Source organism: Martes martes (genome assembly GCF_963455335.1).
Source record: "Martes martes genome assembly, chromosome: 9".
NCBI lineage: Eukaryota > Metazoa > Chordata > Mammalia > Carnivora > Mustelidae > Martes > Martes martes.
This window is the reverse complement of record NC_137896.1, coordinates 94,304,106-94,319,702: the sequence shown is the minus strand read 5'-3', so window position 1 is coordinate 94,319,702 and position 15,597 is coordinate 94,304,106. Positions and strand designations below refer to the sequence as shown.

General features: G+C 34.8%; 1 protein-coding gene across 4 annotated transcripts in view; it reads right to left on the bottom strand.

Moving 5' to 3' along the window:
* The window catches only part of CTNNA2 (catenin alpha 2), a gene marked incomplete at its 5' end in the record, with an annotated part of 988,253 nt that extends 974,281 nt beyond the window's left edge, over positions 1–13,972 (bottom strand). For all 4 annotated transcript variants that reach the window (XM_080812651.1, XM_080812652.1, XM_080812653.1 and 1 more), the window contains one exon: positions 13,871–13,972. In XM_080812651.1, the coding sequence (XP_080668777.1) occupies positions 13,871–13,972 (102 nt within the window). The remainder of the gene's footprint in view (positions 1–13,870) is intronic.
* Positions 13,973–15,597: the final 1,625 nt, after the last annotated feature.

Sequence of the window (15,597 nt, the reverse complement as noted above, 5' to 3'; positions counted from 1 at the left end):
TGCAATCAGACCAGATGTCTACACCCAGCACACTGCTGGGGCTGCAGTCAAACTGATACATATAGCCTTGGGCAGGAGTCACTTTTGGGTAATGCTGGTCTCTTTCAGGGCTGTGAGCACAATGCCATGGCCGTGGCTCTGCTTTGGAGCACTCCTGTGCAGACTGGGTTGGATGGGCAGGGTGGGTCCACAGGAGAGTACAAGGGCAGGACACACACGTTAGTTACGTGGAGAGTGTCTGTGCTTCCCTCATTCCTGCAACTGGTCCTGTTTCTAGGCTTGGGGCTGAGGGAGGGAAATGTCGACTCTAAGTTCTTTTGTTCCTAGAGAAGTCTCCCAAAGATCCCTGCTTCTCCAGCACATGTTCTGAGATTAGTAAATAAATCTTCTTTCCACATATCCCAGGAATTTTTCTGTTGATTTATGCTATATCTCAGCAGCACTACTTGTTAAGCTGTCTCTTTAAATGCAGTTTCTTAATGTCCTCTGGCTCTCTCAGAGCCAAGCCTCTCAGTTTTAAAGTTCCATGTGTTAAAACCAATGAATGTTAAGCCCCTCTGGTTTTGAAAGCCAAATGTTTTGGGTGTTTGAATTCTCAGTGTGGGTCACCTAGGTCTGGGGTGCTTGGTGTCTGCTCCTCTCCCTTCTCTGTGCTTGCACCATCCCTCCCTCCCGTGGACAGTCTCATGGGTCACCTTGGTTCCTGATGGTCTTTGACCTTCCTAACCTCTTTGATGTGGCTTTTTCTCTGTGTTTAGCTATGGAAAGTCTGTTCTGCCAGACACTTTCTGGGTTATTTACATTGATGTGGGTGTTGCCTAAGTGTATCCATGGGATGAGTTGAATTTGGGATCCAGTCATCTTCTATAGGAGTCTTGTACCACTCATCATAGCTTGCATAGTCCAGCAAGAAGAAGGAAGATTTCCTCTTCTTGGCAACAGCAAGCTTCCTAATTGCAGTCTTAAAGTGGAAAATTATATGATCAGATTATATACATTGTTTCCAATGATCATTCTGATTGCCATTTAGAGAATGTATAGGAAGTGAGCAAAACTGGGATTGGTGGATTATTTAGTAAGTGACCATGTCAGTTTTTGGTGTGAAAGGACTTGGGTTTAGAACCAGGATTTTAGCAGCAGAGATGAAGAGAGGAGGGCATATTGGAGAAAAGAGAAACCAAGGAGAATTCCTAGGTGTGAGACAAGGGTTCAGGGAAGAGATGTAGGCTGAAGATACAAATTTGAGTTCAGAGAAAACATGTAGGCTGAAGATACAAAATTGTCAGTATATTGACAATACTTAAGGCCATAGAGATGGATAGAATCGACTGGAGGAAAATGCAGAAAAAAGAAAAGAGGAGTCCCAACTCTGAGCCCTGAAAAACACAAACATTTAAAGCTGAGGTAGATAAATAAGATAAAGCACAGACGGCAAAGTCACAGCCAGGAAGCCAAGACAGCCGAATTATAGAAGGACTCAGAATTATGTCAGAATGAAAGAAAAATAGCTGGTTAGGTTTCCTATGACTTTTCCTGGCCTTCTTTCCTTCTTAATTATGTGAAAACAAAGCATATCTTTTGTACTTTTAACAGGATGACAAGAAACAGAAAAGCAGGTGTGCTGCCATGCCCCAATCCTAAATCTCAGATCTCTGACAAGCTTTAATTAGTTTGCTAGTTCAGGGCTCCTCAGTAAGTGCAATTCTGTCACTTTGTAGGCATGCTCATGCTTGGTAAAGTGGATTTTTTGGTCACTAGCTCAGATAAAGTTTCTATATTTTCCAAAGTAGTTTTGAGCAATTTTGTTAGCTAACCTCCCACAATTTCTTGTTTGAAATTTTTGAATTAGTATGCATAAGATTTTGTTCATTGTCCAGTTTCAAGCACATTATTCTTTTCTGAAATTAATTTTTTTAAATATTTATTTATTTGACAGACAGAGATCACAAGTAGGCAGAGAGGCAGACAGAGAGAGAGAGGGAAGCAGACTCCCCGCCAAGCAGAGAGCCAGATGCGGTACTCGATCCCAGGACCCTGAGATCACGACCTGAGCCGAAGGCAGCGGCTTAACCCACTGAGCCACCCAGGTGCCCCTTCTGAAATTAATTTTTAAATTTAGTTTTAAGTACCATTTTCCCATTTAAAATAGTTGCTGTTCACTGAAACGGAAAGTGCAAGAGGAAAAAATTTTAAGTTTTGAGTTTGTGGCCAAACAAAATAAAACAAACAGTTATTGCAAAGTTTTAGAATTCACATGCATTAACCGCTTAATAGGGAAAATAGGTTTTTAGTTTAATTTATTCATTTGAATGTTAAGGAATTTGTTTACATCATGTTTGCATGCAGCAAATATCTGGTGTGAGCAAGAATTATGTAATGCAAACAAGAAAAGGAACTAATTCCTGACTGTACAAATATATTCAGTTCTCTTTGGCTTGCTTCTTTTCCTCTTTTCTGTTTGCTTGTTTCAAGTTTTTATTTAAATTCCAATTAGTTAACATACACTGTAATACTGGTTTCAGGAGGAGAATTTAATGATTCATCACTTACGTGTAACACCCAGTGCTCATCACAAGTGCCCTCCTTAAGCCCTATCACCCATTTAACTCACTGCCTCCTCCCGAGTACCTCCCCTCCAGCAACCTCAGCTTCGAATCTATAGTCAAGAGTTCACCCCTTCCCCACCTTCAATTTAATCCTTTACTCTCTTCCCATTTTACTCTACCAATTCTCTATGGTTGATGTCTAGCAACTTGCCAATTCAATATTTTCAGCCCATGTTTACCTTAGGAGCAGCAGACTTATTTAGTCCAATTCAAGCAAGGCCTTTTTTTATGTAGTCTAAGTCTCTCTTTTTTCATCTATAAAATGGAGAAAATAATATTGACTTCACCAAGTTGACCCAAGGAGTAATGAAAACTCCTGGAAATATCTAAGATACTTTCAGATACATAGTAACTACTCAAGAAATATTAGGATTTCTCTTCCTTTTCTCCTTAGAGGCTCTGGATTATTTATGGTTAGTTCTGTGCTAATGGAGAAGAGCTGCAACTAAAACAAGAGCAGTAAAAACTGTCCAAAGCAATGACAAAACTCTGTGGAAAGTAATTTAGAAAATTTAGTTCAGCAGCTTAAACCATTCCTACAAGCAGGCCACAAGAAATCAGGATTGGTGAGTTTAATAAAGTGTGAGGGAAACCCTCCAAACCCCCCTTTCTCATGGAGAACAAGAAATTAATAAACTGAGGTAGCATGTAGAGCACTCATTTCATAGCACCTTAGGACTTCTCTTTTATCCTCTATTAAATAAAATTTGTCTTATTAGCATTCATAAAATAATCACTGTGTTTAAGTCAGAGATTATTGAAAGGAAATATTTTGATAGACGAGAAGTTAGTTGCATCATTGTTAATATAGTTGGCTTATATTCTAAAACCATATTAGATCATACTCCTTAACTTCTGTTGTCCTATGTTAATGAGAAGGAAATGGAGGCAGATGTTGTGTGTTAACTGTGACTACATTTATGCTAAACAAGGTGAAATGATGCCATGGTGCACTCAATAATTTTGATTTGCTGTAGTTGATTCTAAAGGTAGGGGGAGAATTGACACATCACATGGTACATGGTAGTGAGTGTTTGCCAAAAACAAAAGACCCAGAGCTAGAGTAGTCACATAACCATTAACATCACATGCAATGATGTAACATCATCCATCAAATTAATGTTAATTTCAAGTTTTGTTTTTGTGGTTTTGGTACTTATTTTGTAATTTTCTTTATGAATACACATATGTGCATACATAATTCTATATTTATACTACTTCAGGTCAGGATTTGGGAAAATTTTGTCTGGTTTTTTGTTTTGTTTTGTTTTGTTTTGTTTTGTTTAGAAGGGCTCCATACATTACTTAAGTTTCAAAACATGGCCAACACAGCTGGCCATAAAACAAAAAGAGCATCATTCCCATCTGGTAGCAGACATCAAAATTTTGAACATAATCCCAAAACAGAAATTAATCTAATCCCACACAATATACTAGTCAATTAAACTCTTATTTCAGAAGTGGCAAACACAATAACTACCAAGCAATTTACCATAGAAACTCAATTTGAAGATCCATTTCCAATATAATAACTACTTTAGGTATATGTAGCTACTGTAAAAACAAACAGAATAAAACAAAACAAAAATGCAGCATTAAAAAAAAGTTAATATTGGGGGATAAAACAATATTTGCAAAACAATAAAAATACTTTATAATCTTTCAATTAAATATTTACATATGTGATAAGTAAGCTTCTAAATCATAACCTTATTATTTCTTTGCAAATCCTATTTTTAATATAAAATAAAGAGATTTTTTAAATAAAAAGTTATGGTATTTTATGTAGTTCATTCACACACAGAAACTTCTATTAAAGACAGATAAACTATGACATTTTTTCAGACAAGGAAAATGCATTCAAAAATTAAAATGGGATTGGTATGAAAATATTAAACAATTAAAAATAGGAAAAATACTTGGAAACAGAGTAATCAAGCTATATATAACATTGATCAAAGAAATAAACCAGTTTAAAGGAATTCAAAGCTTTTGCTTTTAGCACAACATACTTTACTTTTTATACAATTTAAACCCTTTGACAAAGGTATACAATTTATTGTAATATTGTAGTGTCACCATGGAAACCACCCAACTATGTTAATATTTGAACCTCATGTATAAACCATGAATAAGGTAGTTCTCAATAATGATATGCTCCAGACAGATGGGTACCATGAGACCTCATTTTATGCTTTCATTCTTCTGGTAGATTCATACAGAAAATACTCTATCTTAGAAACTATGTAAGACAGAATATGGGATAACATAAGAGGCACACTCTGGCTTAAGCCTTAGAAGTTACTTAATTTCTGAGTAACAGTTTATTTCTAGAACAATTTTCAGTTTAAATCCCCTGATTTTAAATTTAAATCTCATGATTTCCTAATTTTAAATGCACCAAGGAAATTAACTATAGTTGTGAGTCACACAGATGACTCCTTTAAGAAGATTAATATATTAAAAAAAGGAGAAAATCAAGCTTTTTTTTAATTTAACAATATTCTTAAGTGTATGAAGTTCTAATTATTTAGCTTTTGAAATAGTTAATTTTTGAGGACAATTTTAAAGGACCTAGTTATAGAAGTCACTACAGCCTAACCTAAAAGAGGCCCACAGACACTACTCAAAATAATACTGGAAATGATTAAAGAAAGGTTCTCTTCTTAGGAGGGTCTTTCCCCATTATACCTATTTAGAACAGCTCATTAAACATCAATGGTATTCTTTTTTCCAAATGCTTATTGTTATTTAAGTTGCATATCCATCTTTCTAAAAGGAAATAAGGAACTAAATTTCAGCAAATTCCGTTCTATCCTATTGTGATAGACGGAGTTTCATTAGATTGCTTAAATTGAATTCCCAGTAACTTTAGAAGTTCCTGCTTCAGTAATCTTTGAGTAAATGTAACACACAATTTATTCTTTTCTAAACCTGCATTAAAATATTTTTCTAAAGAAAATATCTAATGAATTCCCTTTTTACACATGGCACCCATTCTCTAATAAATGGAAAGCCATTACTACCAGGTAGTGAAGAACACAGCATTAAGAACAAACTTGTATCAGGAAAACATCAGACACTTCATCAATCACTTTAATGTGCCATCTCATGTATCCCTTCAATAATCCTACTAGTTACAAATTAATATCTATAATTTACATTTGGTGACACATTAAGTAACATGTTCAAGTTATCACTGGGGATGCTGTACTTATAATCAAACCTCCTTGATTCAAAGCTTGTGCATACATAACCTCTACTTCAATGGCATAAAAATAACTACAAATTTTCACATTAAATTAACTATAAGATTAATATTCATTCTATATAGGAAAAGTATTTGTCCTTATATATTTTTTCAGTTAAAAAGAGAATATTTTCCTGTTTTGATTTCTAGCTGCTTAGAACAAATGGAAACTTTATTTTTTTAATATTTATCTTCTATCTAGCCACCTAACCCCATTCTAATATTGATTTTTTATTACAGTATCAGAAAAAGTGTGTTCTATATCCTATTCCTATGTTTGCATGGTACATTCCTTTATTTTAAAAGTTTGATCCCATTTCTATTTGGACTTTTTAGTAGAAATAAGTGTAAAATTCTTTCAAATGTCTTTTTTTTTTTTTTTTAAATACTATGCACTCTTTACTGTTTTCCCTTTGGTAACATTTTTTTCAAAACTGTGACACAAAATCACAATTAGCTTACTGACATTGGTTCAGTCCGGATGCATAACATTTTCATCACTACAAGAATCTCTCATGGTGCCTTTTTTCTAGCCACACCCACCTCCATTCCACCCTCACTCTGTCATTAACTATAATCTTTTCTCCGCTTCTATAATTTTGGTATTTCAAAACTGATACATAAATGGAATCATATAGTATATAATCTTATGTGATTGGCTTTTTTTTTCCTCTGGAGATTCATCCAAGTTTTTGCATATATCAATAGTCACTCTTTTTTATTGCTAAGCTATACTCTCAAATGCCTTTTTAGCATCTAATGGTATAATCAATTGAGCTACTGAAATATTTTTTATTTATTTCCTCATAGTAGGCTATTATTATATTTCTTAAAAACTTCCTATTTTGTTACATGTATGCTGATCTTTGAACATACTGCTGGATGGTACTTGCTATATTTTATGAATTTTTGTTGTCTGTTTTTTGGTGTTTTCTGTTGCATTTAAACTCAGAAATGATATAGAACCATCATTGTCTTTTTGTAAAAAAAAAATGCTATTTTAAACTATCTTGAATTTTTAATAATAAAATTATGATTCTTAAAAAATGATCAAAAGTTGTTTATCTTTTTCTATAGTTGGAATGGTAGTTTAAATAACATTGTGATTATCAGTTCTTTAAATGTCTAATAATATTTAGATATGCATCCATCTGTTCTGATGTTTTTTGATAACAGATCTTTAAATAGCCTTCCAATATTTATATGTCTCATTCCAGTTTTCCAGTTTCTTCTGGATATACTGTGGTAATTTAAAGTTTTCTAGGAACTTATTCCCTTCCCTTCCTGTAGGTTTGCATGTTTCATCAGAGTAAAGTTGCATGTAATAGTCTACTCTTGCTTCTTTTAACCTCTCTTCCTAGAGTTATTTATGCTTTCTCATTCAAAATCCTGTACATTTTTCTTTATATCTTTTCCATAATTTGTGTGTTGAGGGATTTTTACTGGCCATTTCAAAGAAGAATCAAATTTTGAATTTATTTAATTACTTTAACCTTTGTATTCTATTTTACTGATTCCAGTTTCCATTGTTAATTAAATTCTGTTCTAGTTTCCTTAGATGTTCTTCTTCTAATTTCTTAATATGAATCATTAGTTTATTTTTTATTTGTTAATAAAAAAGGCATTTAAAGCTAACATTTTTACTGAGCACAGCTTTTATTGGGTGTGTATATTTTGTTAGGAAGACATCATCTTTTTCATTAACTCATATATACTTTGTATTTCCCTTTGGTTCTAAGAGTTATCTAAGAGTGTTTCTTATTTTCTAATCTGTTATTTTTTAGTTTTCCAATAAAATTGCCTAATCAAGTACTTCAGCTTTCTAATAAAACTTAGTATCACAGGATGCAGCCTATTAAAATTTTTTACTTTTTGGGATTTATAAAAAATTTGGGCATCTTGTTTAAGGACTAAACTTTGTAAGATAAATCCTTTCTCATTTGAAATTCATGACTTCCATAACGTAAAGATTCTCCAAAAAGGACCTTGCCATTTCGACTTTATAAGATAATATTCAACCTCATATACATTATGATCAAAATGATATAGTTTTGTTGGACACTCTAAGTACTTACCAATAATAAATTCCTAATGCCATTTTTCTTATAATAGTGAATGAATTTAACTAAGAATGCTTAATTTCTGGTATTTATTTCATTACCTATCTATCTTTATCAGAAAAACTAAGATGGTTATGAGCATACTACATCACTGAATGCCACTATGAACTCTATTCAATTTATAAAGGGGTGTGTGTGTGGCCCTTGATTTAGTTTTCTTTCTCAGTTCTACCTTTTTAAAAAAAGGTTGAACAGGAGTTTATGTCCAGTATTTTCTTATCTCTCCTTTCTGATTCACATGCCCTTCAAAGGTCAACAATCATATCAGTCCTATCATTAAGGTTTTATTCTAGGTGGAGGGAATGCTTAGTCTTCATAGCAGAGCTATAAAATTAGAGGAAATAATAGAGAAGCTTGTCTAAAAAGTCACATTTTTTAAAGACTTTCTCTCTAAGTCAGGGTAGGAAAACCAAAAAGAAAGATAAGCCATAGAGATATGAGAAGATATTAAAGGGATGCTAAAACTCATTACAGTGCTAAGTCACTATGTGAAATTCAAGAAGAGTTTTACATATTCTACTGTAGTAAATGAACAAATACAAATTAGACATTTAATTGTCCTAACTTTTAATAAATGTTTTTAATGCATTGCTTTTATCTGACAGAATTTAGGTACCTAGACTGAAAGATATGGAAACAAAATAATTTTTTAAAAATATTTTATTTATTTATTTGACAGAGATCACAGGTAAGCAGAGAGCAGGCAGGGGTGGGGGGAAGCAGGCTCCCTGCTGAGCAGAGAGCCCAAGGTGGAGCTCAATCCCAGGACCCTGAGATCATGACCTGAGGTGAAGGCAGAGGCTTAACCCCCTGAGACACCCAGGTACCCTAAAAAAAATAATTTTTAATTGTAATCTTAGATATGCTATTCTTTTGGGTTTTTTTAAGATTTTATTTATATATTTGACAGAGAGAGACACAGCGAGAGGGACCACAAGCAGGGGAATGGGAGAGGGAGAAGCGGGGTTCCCTCTGAGCAGGGAGCCTAATGTGGGGCTCGATCCCATGATCCTAGGATCATGACCTGAGTTGAAGGCAGATGCTTAATAACTGGGCTACCCAGGCACCCTGATATGCTATTCTTTAGAGAAAAGAAATATAAGAGTGAAATAGAAATACATAAAAATTTTAAGAAATAAAAATTAGTTTATGTGTAATATTTTGTTTTCCTATGTCAGATTCATTTCTATCTTTCTCCTTGACTTATACAGTGTTCGATAATGGCTAACACAAGCCTGAATATATAGCCATCAAAAACCAGAAAAATGGAAACTATATTTAATCAACATTTACTTTATACCAGTTATTGTGTTTTAATTATTATGCTTCATTTAATCGTAAGATAAGGATTAAATATATTGATATGTAACCTGAAGGCAAAATTCTGAGGCTAGAAAAAGGCAGTCTGCTTTTAACTAGGCTGAAGGAACTACATTTCAGACCAGATTGACCTGACTCCAAAGTATCTTCTAAGCCAGTCTTTCTCATGCTATCTATGATGAAAAGCCATATTTTTGTTATTCATTTTTGTTATTCATATTTTTGTATATAATACATCATAAACCAAAGCCCTGTAAAATACAACAAAATGAATGATTCAAAAATTTAAAAAGATAAAAAAAAATGAGTCTAAAAAAATGTCTAAAATTATTCAACTCAACAGACAAAATTATCCTATAAAATAGGTATAAAAATTTAAAAGCACTTTACTCTCAATTTCTGTGCTTATTGCAGACCAATAACAAACAATTCATGCATAGACCTTAGTCTATAGACCATAACCTGAATAGCCAACATCTTCCCATATCTAAGTGCCTATCAGTACTAAGTGTTTCTCGAAGAAATTTTCATGGAGTTAACAAGAATCATGATTAACTGAAAAACGTACATAAATCTAATGAAATGTTTCAACAATTACATACAAAGATACCCATTTCCTACATCCGAAAACTTGTGTGTTATCTTCAGAAACAAAGGGACTTTGAAGATGTGATTAGTTTAAAGATCTCAAGAGGGAGAGATTATCTTAGAATATCTGGGTGGCTCCAATGTCATCACAAGGGTCCTCATTAGAGAGAAGTCGGAGAGTTAGAGGAGAAGGTAAGATGGTATAAGCTGAAGTCAGAGAAAGAGTTGAAGATGGAATGCTGCTGGCGTTAAAGAAGGATGAAACCCCCACAACCAAGAAATGCAGGTGCCCACCATATCCTGAAAAAGGAAAGGAATGTCCTCCTTACAGAACACAGCCCTACCACACTTTGGTTCTCAGTTCTGACCTCTGAAACTAGAGAATAATCAGTTTGTGTTTCTTTAACCTACACAGGTTGTAGTAATCTGTTATAGTGGCAATTGGAAACACACATTCTAGGGAGTTGGGTGCTGCTATTACAAACATCAAAAAAAGTGGAAGCAGCTTTGGGATGGATAATAGACAGATATTAGAAAAATTTAAAGAATGTTAATAGAGAAATCCAAGATGGCCTTGCACTGACTCTTCGTTAAAACAGGGATAATAAAGGCCTTGCTTGCAAGGACTCCGAAGGAAGTGAGGAGCCTGTTAGAGAAAGCCTCTATCATCTGAGAGGATATCTAAATTATTACAAGAAGACTGAAGTAACACAGATGTTAAAGGAGATGCTAGAGAAGGCTCAGAAAAAAAAGTGAACGTTCTATTGGGAAATGCAAGAGAGTGTGAATGAAAGCTTGGACGAATTGTATCTTACAATTATATGGAAATCAGAATTGTGCAGGATGAACCTAGATATTTAGTCAAGGAGTTTTCCAAGCACGGTGTGGAAGGAGTGCCCTGGTTTCTTCTTCCTGCTTATAGTAAAATGTGAGAAGAAAGAAAGAAATTGAGAGAACTGTTAAGCTAGAAGAAACCAGGACTTGATGATTTGGAAAATTCTCAGCCTATGTAAATTGCAAAAGGCACTAAAATTAGAAAACTCACTCTCAGAAAGCATGCTCTGGAGAGAAAGCCAATTGTGAGTCTAGATAACCTTTGGCTTGTGCCTTGGAAGGACTGAAAGCTCAGAGTAATCAGTCACACAAATTGCTTTTCTGAAGAGATTAGGCATGTGATTCATTGATGGCTTTGACCATTTCAGCAGAGGCCCAAAATAGAGATGGGATTATTTGGGAATATTCTGTGAAGGAGCCCCTTTTCTAATAGAGTGAAAACCAGAGACACACAGGGGAGAACCTCAGGTTTCTTAAGAATGTTGTATCAGGGGCGCCTGGGTGGCTCAGTGGGTTAAAGCCTCTGCCTTCGGCTCAGGTCATGATCCCGGGGTCCTGGGATCGAGCCCCACATAGGGCTCCCTGCTCAACGGGGAGCCTGCTTCTCCCTCTCTCTCTCCCTACTTGTGATTTCTGACTGTCAAATAAATAAATAAAATCTTTAAAACAAAAGAAAAAAAAAAAGAATGTTGTATCAGGGGGCGTCTGGGTGGCTCAGTCGGTTAAGCGTCTGTCTTCAGTTCAGGTCATGATCCCAGGATCCTGGGAAGGAGGCCTGTGTCAGGGTCTGCTTCTCCCTCTCCTTCCCACATGTGTTTTCTCTCACTATCTCTGCTTCTGTCTGTCTGTCTCTCTCTCTCTCTCTCTCTCAAATAAACAAAATCTTAAAATTAAAAAAAAAAAAAAAGAAGAAGAAGAAGAATGTTTATCAGTAGAAACATTGCCAGTTGTTCCCAAACTTTCAAGTCTAAGGGAATTTGCCCCGCTGGATTTCTAAATTGCTTGAGGTTGATAATACTTTTTTTCCTTCCACTTTCTCCCTTTTTAGTGGGACTATCTGTACCTATTTTCTTTTGCCTGTGCATCTTATCCCAATGCATTTTGGGAATATATATATATATATATTTCATATATATATATATATATCATATATAATTTATATAATATATATAATTATATGTATAATATATAATTTCAAGTCCAAAATCTCATCAAAATCTCATCAGCTTAAAAATTCCAAATCTTGTCATCTAAATCATCTAAAGTAAATGTGGGTAGGGCTCTGGTTATAATCCATTCTTGAACAAAATTCCTCTCTGTTACCTGTGAAACTAGAAAAAATATATATATCTATATCTATATAAATATATATATCTATATATATATAAAAATATATATATCTATATATATACACACAAAATTCCTGTTACCTGTGAAACTAGAAAACTATATATATATATATATATAGAAAACTATATATATACACACACACAAAATTCCTCTGTTACCTGTGAAACTAGAAAACTATATATATATAGAAACTATATATATATAGAAAACTATATATATATAACTATATATATATACAAAATTCCTCTCTGTTACCTGTGAAACTAGAAAACTATCTATATCTATATAGATAGTTTTATATCTATATCTCTCTCTATATATATCTCTCTATATATAGATAGTTTTATCTATCTATCTATCTATATATATATATACCTATATATATATAGATAGTTTTCTAGTTTCACAGGTAACAGAGAGGAATTTTGTTCAAGAATGGATTATAACCAGAGCCCTATCCACATTTACTTTAGATGATTTAGATGACAAGATTTAGAATTTTTAAGCTGATGAGATTTTGATGAGATTTTGGACTTGAAATTATTCTTTAATAGGTTGAGATGTTGAAGAATCTGAGGATGTGGTAAATGTGTTTTCCACATAGAAAGGATGTGAATTTGGGGGTGGGCAGAGGGCAGATTATGCTGAGCTGAATAATGACCCCCAAAGATGTCCATGTCCTAATCCCTGGAAACTGTGACTATGTTATCTTAAATGCCTATTATTTGGTTAAGGATCTTGAGATTATCTTGGAGTATTTCAGTGGGCCCAATGTAATCAGAAGGTCCTTTTAAGAGGGAGGCATGAGGAGATGTTAGGACAGAAGCAGAGGTCAGAGTCAGAGATTTGAAGATGTTACATTGCTGGCTTTGAATATGGAGGAAGGGGCAAGAGAAGGCAAGCGGACTTCACAAGATGCAAAAGACAAAGAAGGGCGTGCATTTTCTGCCAGAGCCTCTACAAGGAATGCAGCTCTGCCAACACCTTGACTTTAGGATTTCTGACCTCCAGAACCATAAAATAATAAATTTGTGATGCTTTCAGCCCCTAAATTTGTGGTAATTTATTACAGCAGCTCTAGGAAACCAGTATGGAAAACCAGTAATTGAATTTAAATTTAAAAAATAATAATAATGAAAAAAAGAAACAAAAATAAAACTTCTACCTAATTTGTCATAACATTTCCCTAAAAAATATACCATAAAAATCTTTAATTTTCACATTGCATGTATTTCTAAGTTTAATATAGCAAAGAATATGCTTCACAAGATACCTCAACTTAACATTTAAAACTTAAATTCTGAGAATTTGTTTTCTGTTGACAGTCACCTGCGGAGATGTGGCAAATGTGACAACAAAAACAACGGAACATTTCATTTTTCCAACATGATAAATTGTCCATTGTCAGCTAAAGAAAAGTCATATACTTTGCTCTTAAATAGTCAATACAGCTCTTCCCAACTGTGCATTAGCCTCTGAAAGTGAGCTAGGAATGGCTTATTTAAACTTTGAATTCATTACTATGAAAGACAGACCCTTCACCAATGCCCCCTCTTTAATTATCTCATCAACCTAATTTCAAAAAAAAATTATATCATGAGTTTTTTTTTTTTTTTAAGGCACTTCAAATGTTAACGGGCAATAAAACTGTCCATAGTTCAGGCAGTAACATATCTTCAGTATTTAGCATTATGGCAGGATGTATTATTTACTCTTAGAGATTTCTAAGCTTTTTGAAGAGTCATGACATAATCACGACAGAAACATATCCAAGTAACAAAGTGTTACAGATTGTCCCTTACCTGTGTAACCAGTGGCTCCAAAAGCCTCTCCACCGTTAGTGTCCGGATTTCCAAACTTTTGGGGTCCCATTTTAAAATGATAGGTGAAGTCGCCGAAGTCATGCTCCCTATAGAAACACACATTACTGGTAAGAAATAATGATTACTGAAATAATCGGTTACCTTGGGGATTCAAAACGAATAAGTCACCAGAACTCAGAACATAACTGAAGATTATATATCTCGTTGAAACTCATCAAATTAAAGTTGGGAACGCTGAACCAGAACTATGTGAGACAGTGATGTTGGAATCACATTAAAAACTGGGAGCACCTGAGGGCACCTGTATATGTTAGGCAAACTATTGGGACTCAACTGGCATGCAAATAGTTTCCTCATTCAATATGTAGTGCATACATCCCTCTGCCAAATGTGGAGAAAGAGCTGGATCTTGACCCCAAGCAGTTTATAGTTTTAAAGTAGTAAGACCCAAGGTAGGCAACAATTATGCCTCCGTGTGACCCATTCTGCGACCGAGGAATGCAGAGGGCTGTGGAAAAACTGAGAAAGGACACAAAGTCAGTCTGGGAGACCAACCAAGATTTCCAGGAAGCACAATAAATCCACCACGATCACCCTATGAGGGACTTATGTTACAACAAAATCCTACTTTGTTTTCTTCCCATCATAACTGACCACTGAGGATATTATACTCCCTGCGGCAGCTGAGTTTCATTCTCTTAAATAGGAAGGACACTTTGCAAACTGAGTGGCGATGGTTCTGAAAATTAGCTTGCTGCTATTTACATGCTCTCTGATTACTCACTGCATTTACATTCTTGTCCCATAAAATTAGTGTCTGATAAGGTTATTTATCTCATGCTAAAGTAATCCTCTCCTACCTAAGAACCACTGATGTGCGGGTAGCAGCCTCCCACATATCAAGCACAAAATATGGCCTGGGCTTGAATAAATTATACATTCTATCAGGGGTGTGTTGCTCAGTGAGAAATTGACTGCTTTTTGCTGAATATATTTTGACAACTAACCACTGGACAAGCAACCTTAGAATGTACAAACTAAATCTGAATCATTTGCTTTAATACCACTATAAATCAAACTGTTCATAGCTGTTCTCTTCTTTTAAATCAATGTCACCACTCCATTCCATCCTTATAAATCAATGTAGATGATTATTTCTATTAGAATTAACAGTACAAAGAAGGTCTGGTCTGTCACAATAGGCACATGCCTCTTTACTGCACTGCTACAGCAAATACACCCAACAAATCTGCTTTGGAGGAAAAAAAAAAAAGGCGAAGACACAGCGCGCTGGTATTTTACCTCTCTCCAAATGCCATGTTTTAAATAAACCGAGCACAGCGATCCAACCATATAGACAGATTTAGATTTGTGTTCCTTCACAACAATAGTTGGCACAGATAAGCTGCCGGTCCTCCAAAAACCTAAAAACGCTTTACACATTCCCATTCACACTACCAACTGCCAAATGGTAGCTCTGACATGCACGGAATGCTGCTGCTGGGCAGCGCACCTTCTCGTGCTATGGAAGGATGAAAATGCCAGGTGCGTTCTGCACGCACGCGATACCACTGTCCCTGCCGAGGCCAGATCTACCTGAGTCATCTTAGTCCAGTACCCATGACACAGTTATTACAAATTTCTGGGTGAGATTCTCTGAAAGCCTTTTTCAAGCTTTGCTACTCAATAGTGAGTAGCAAAATAAA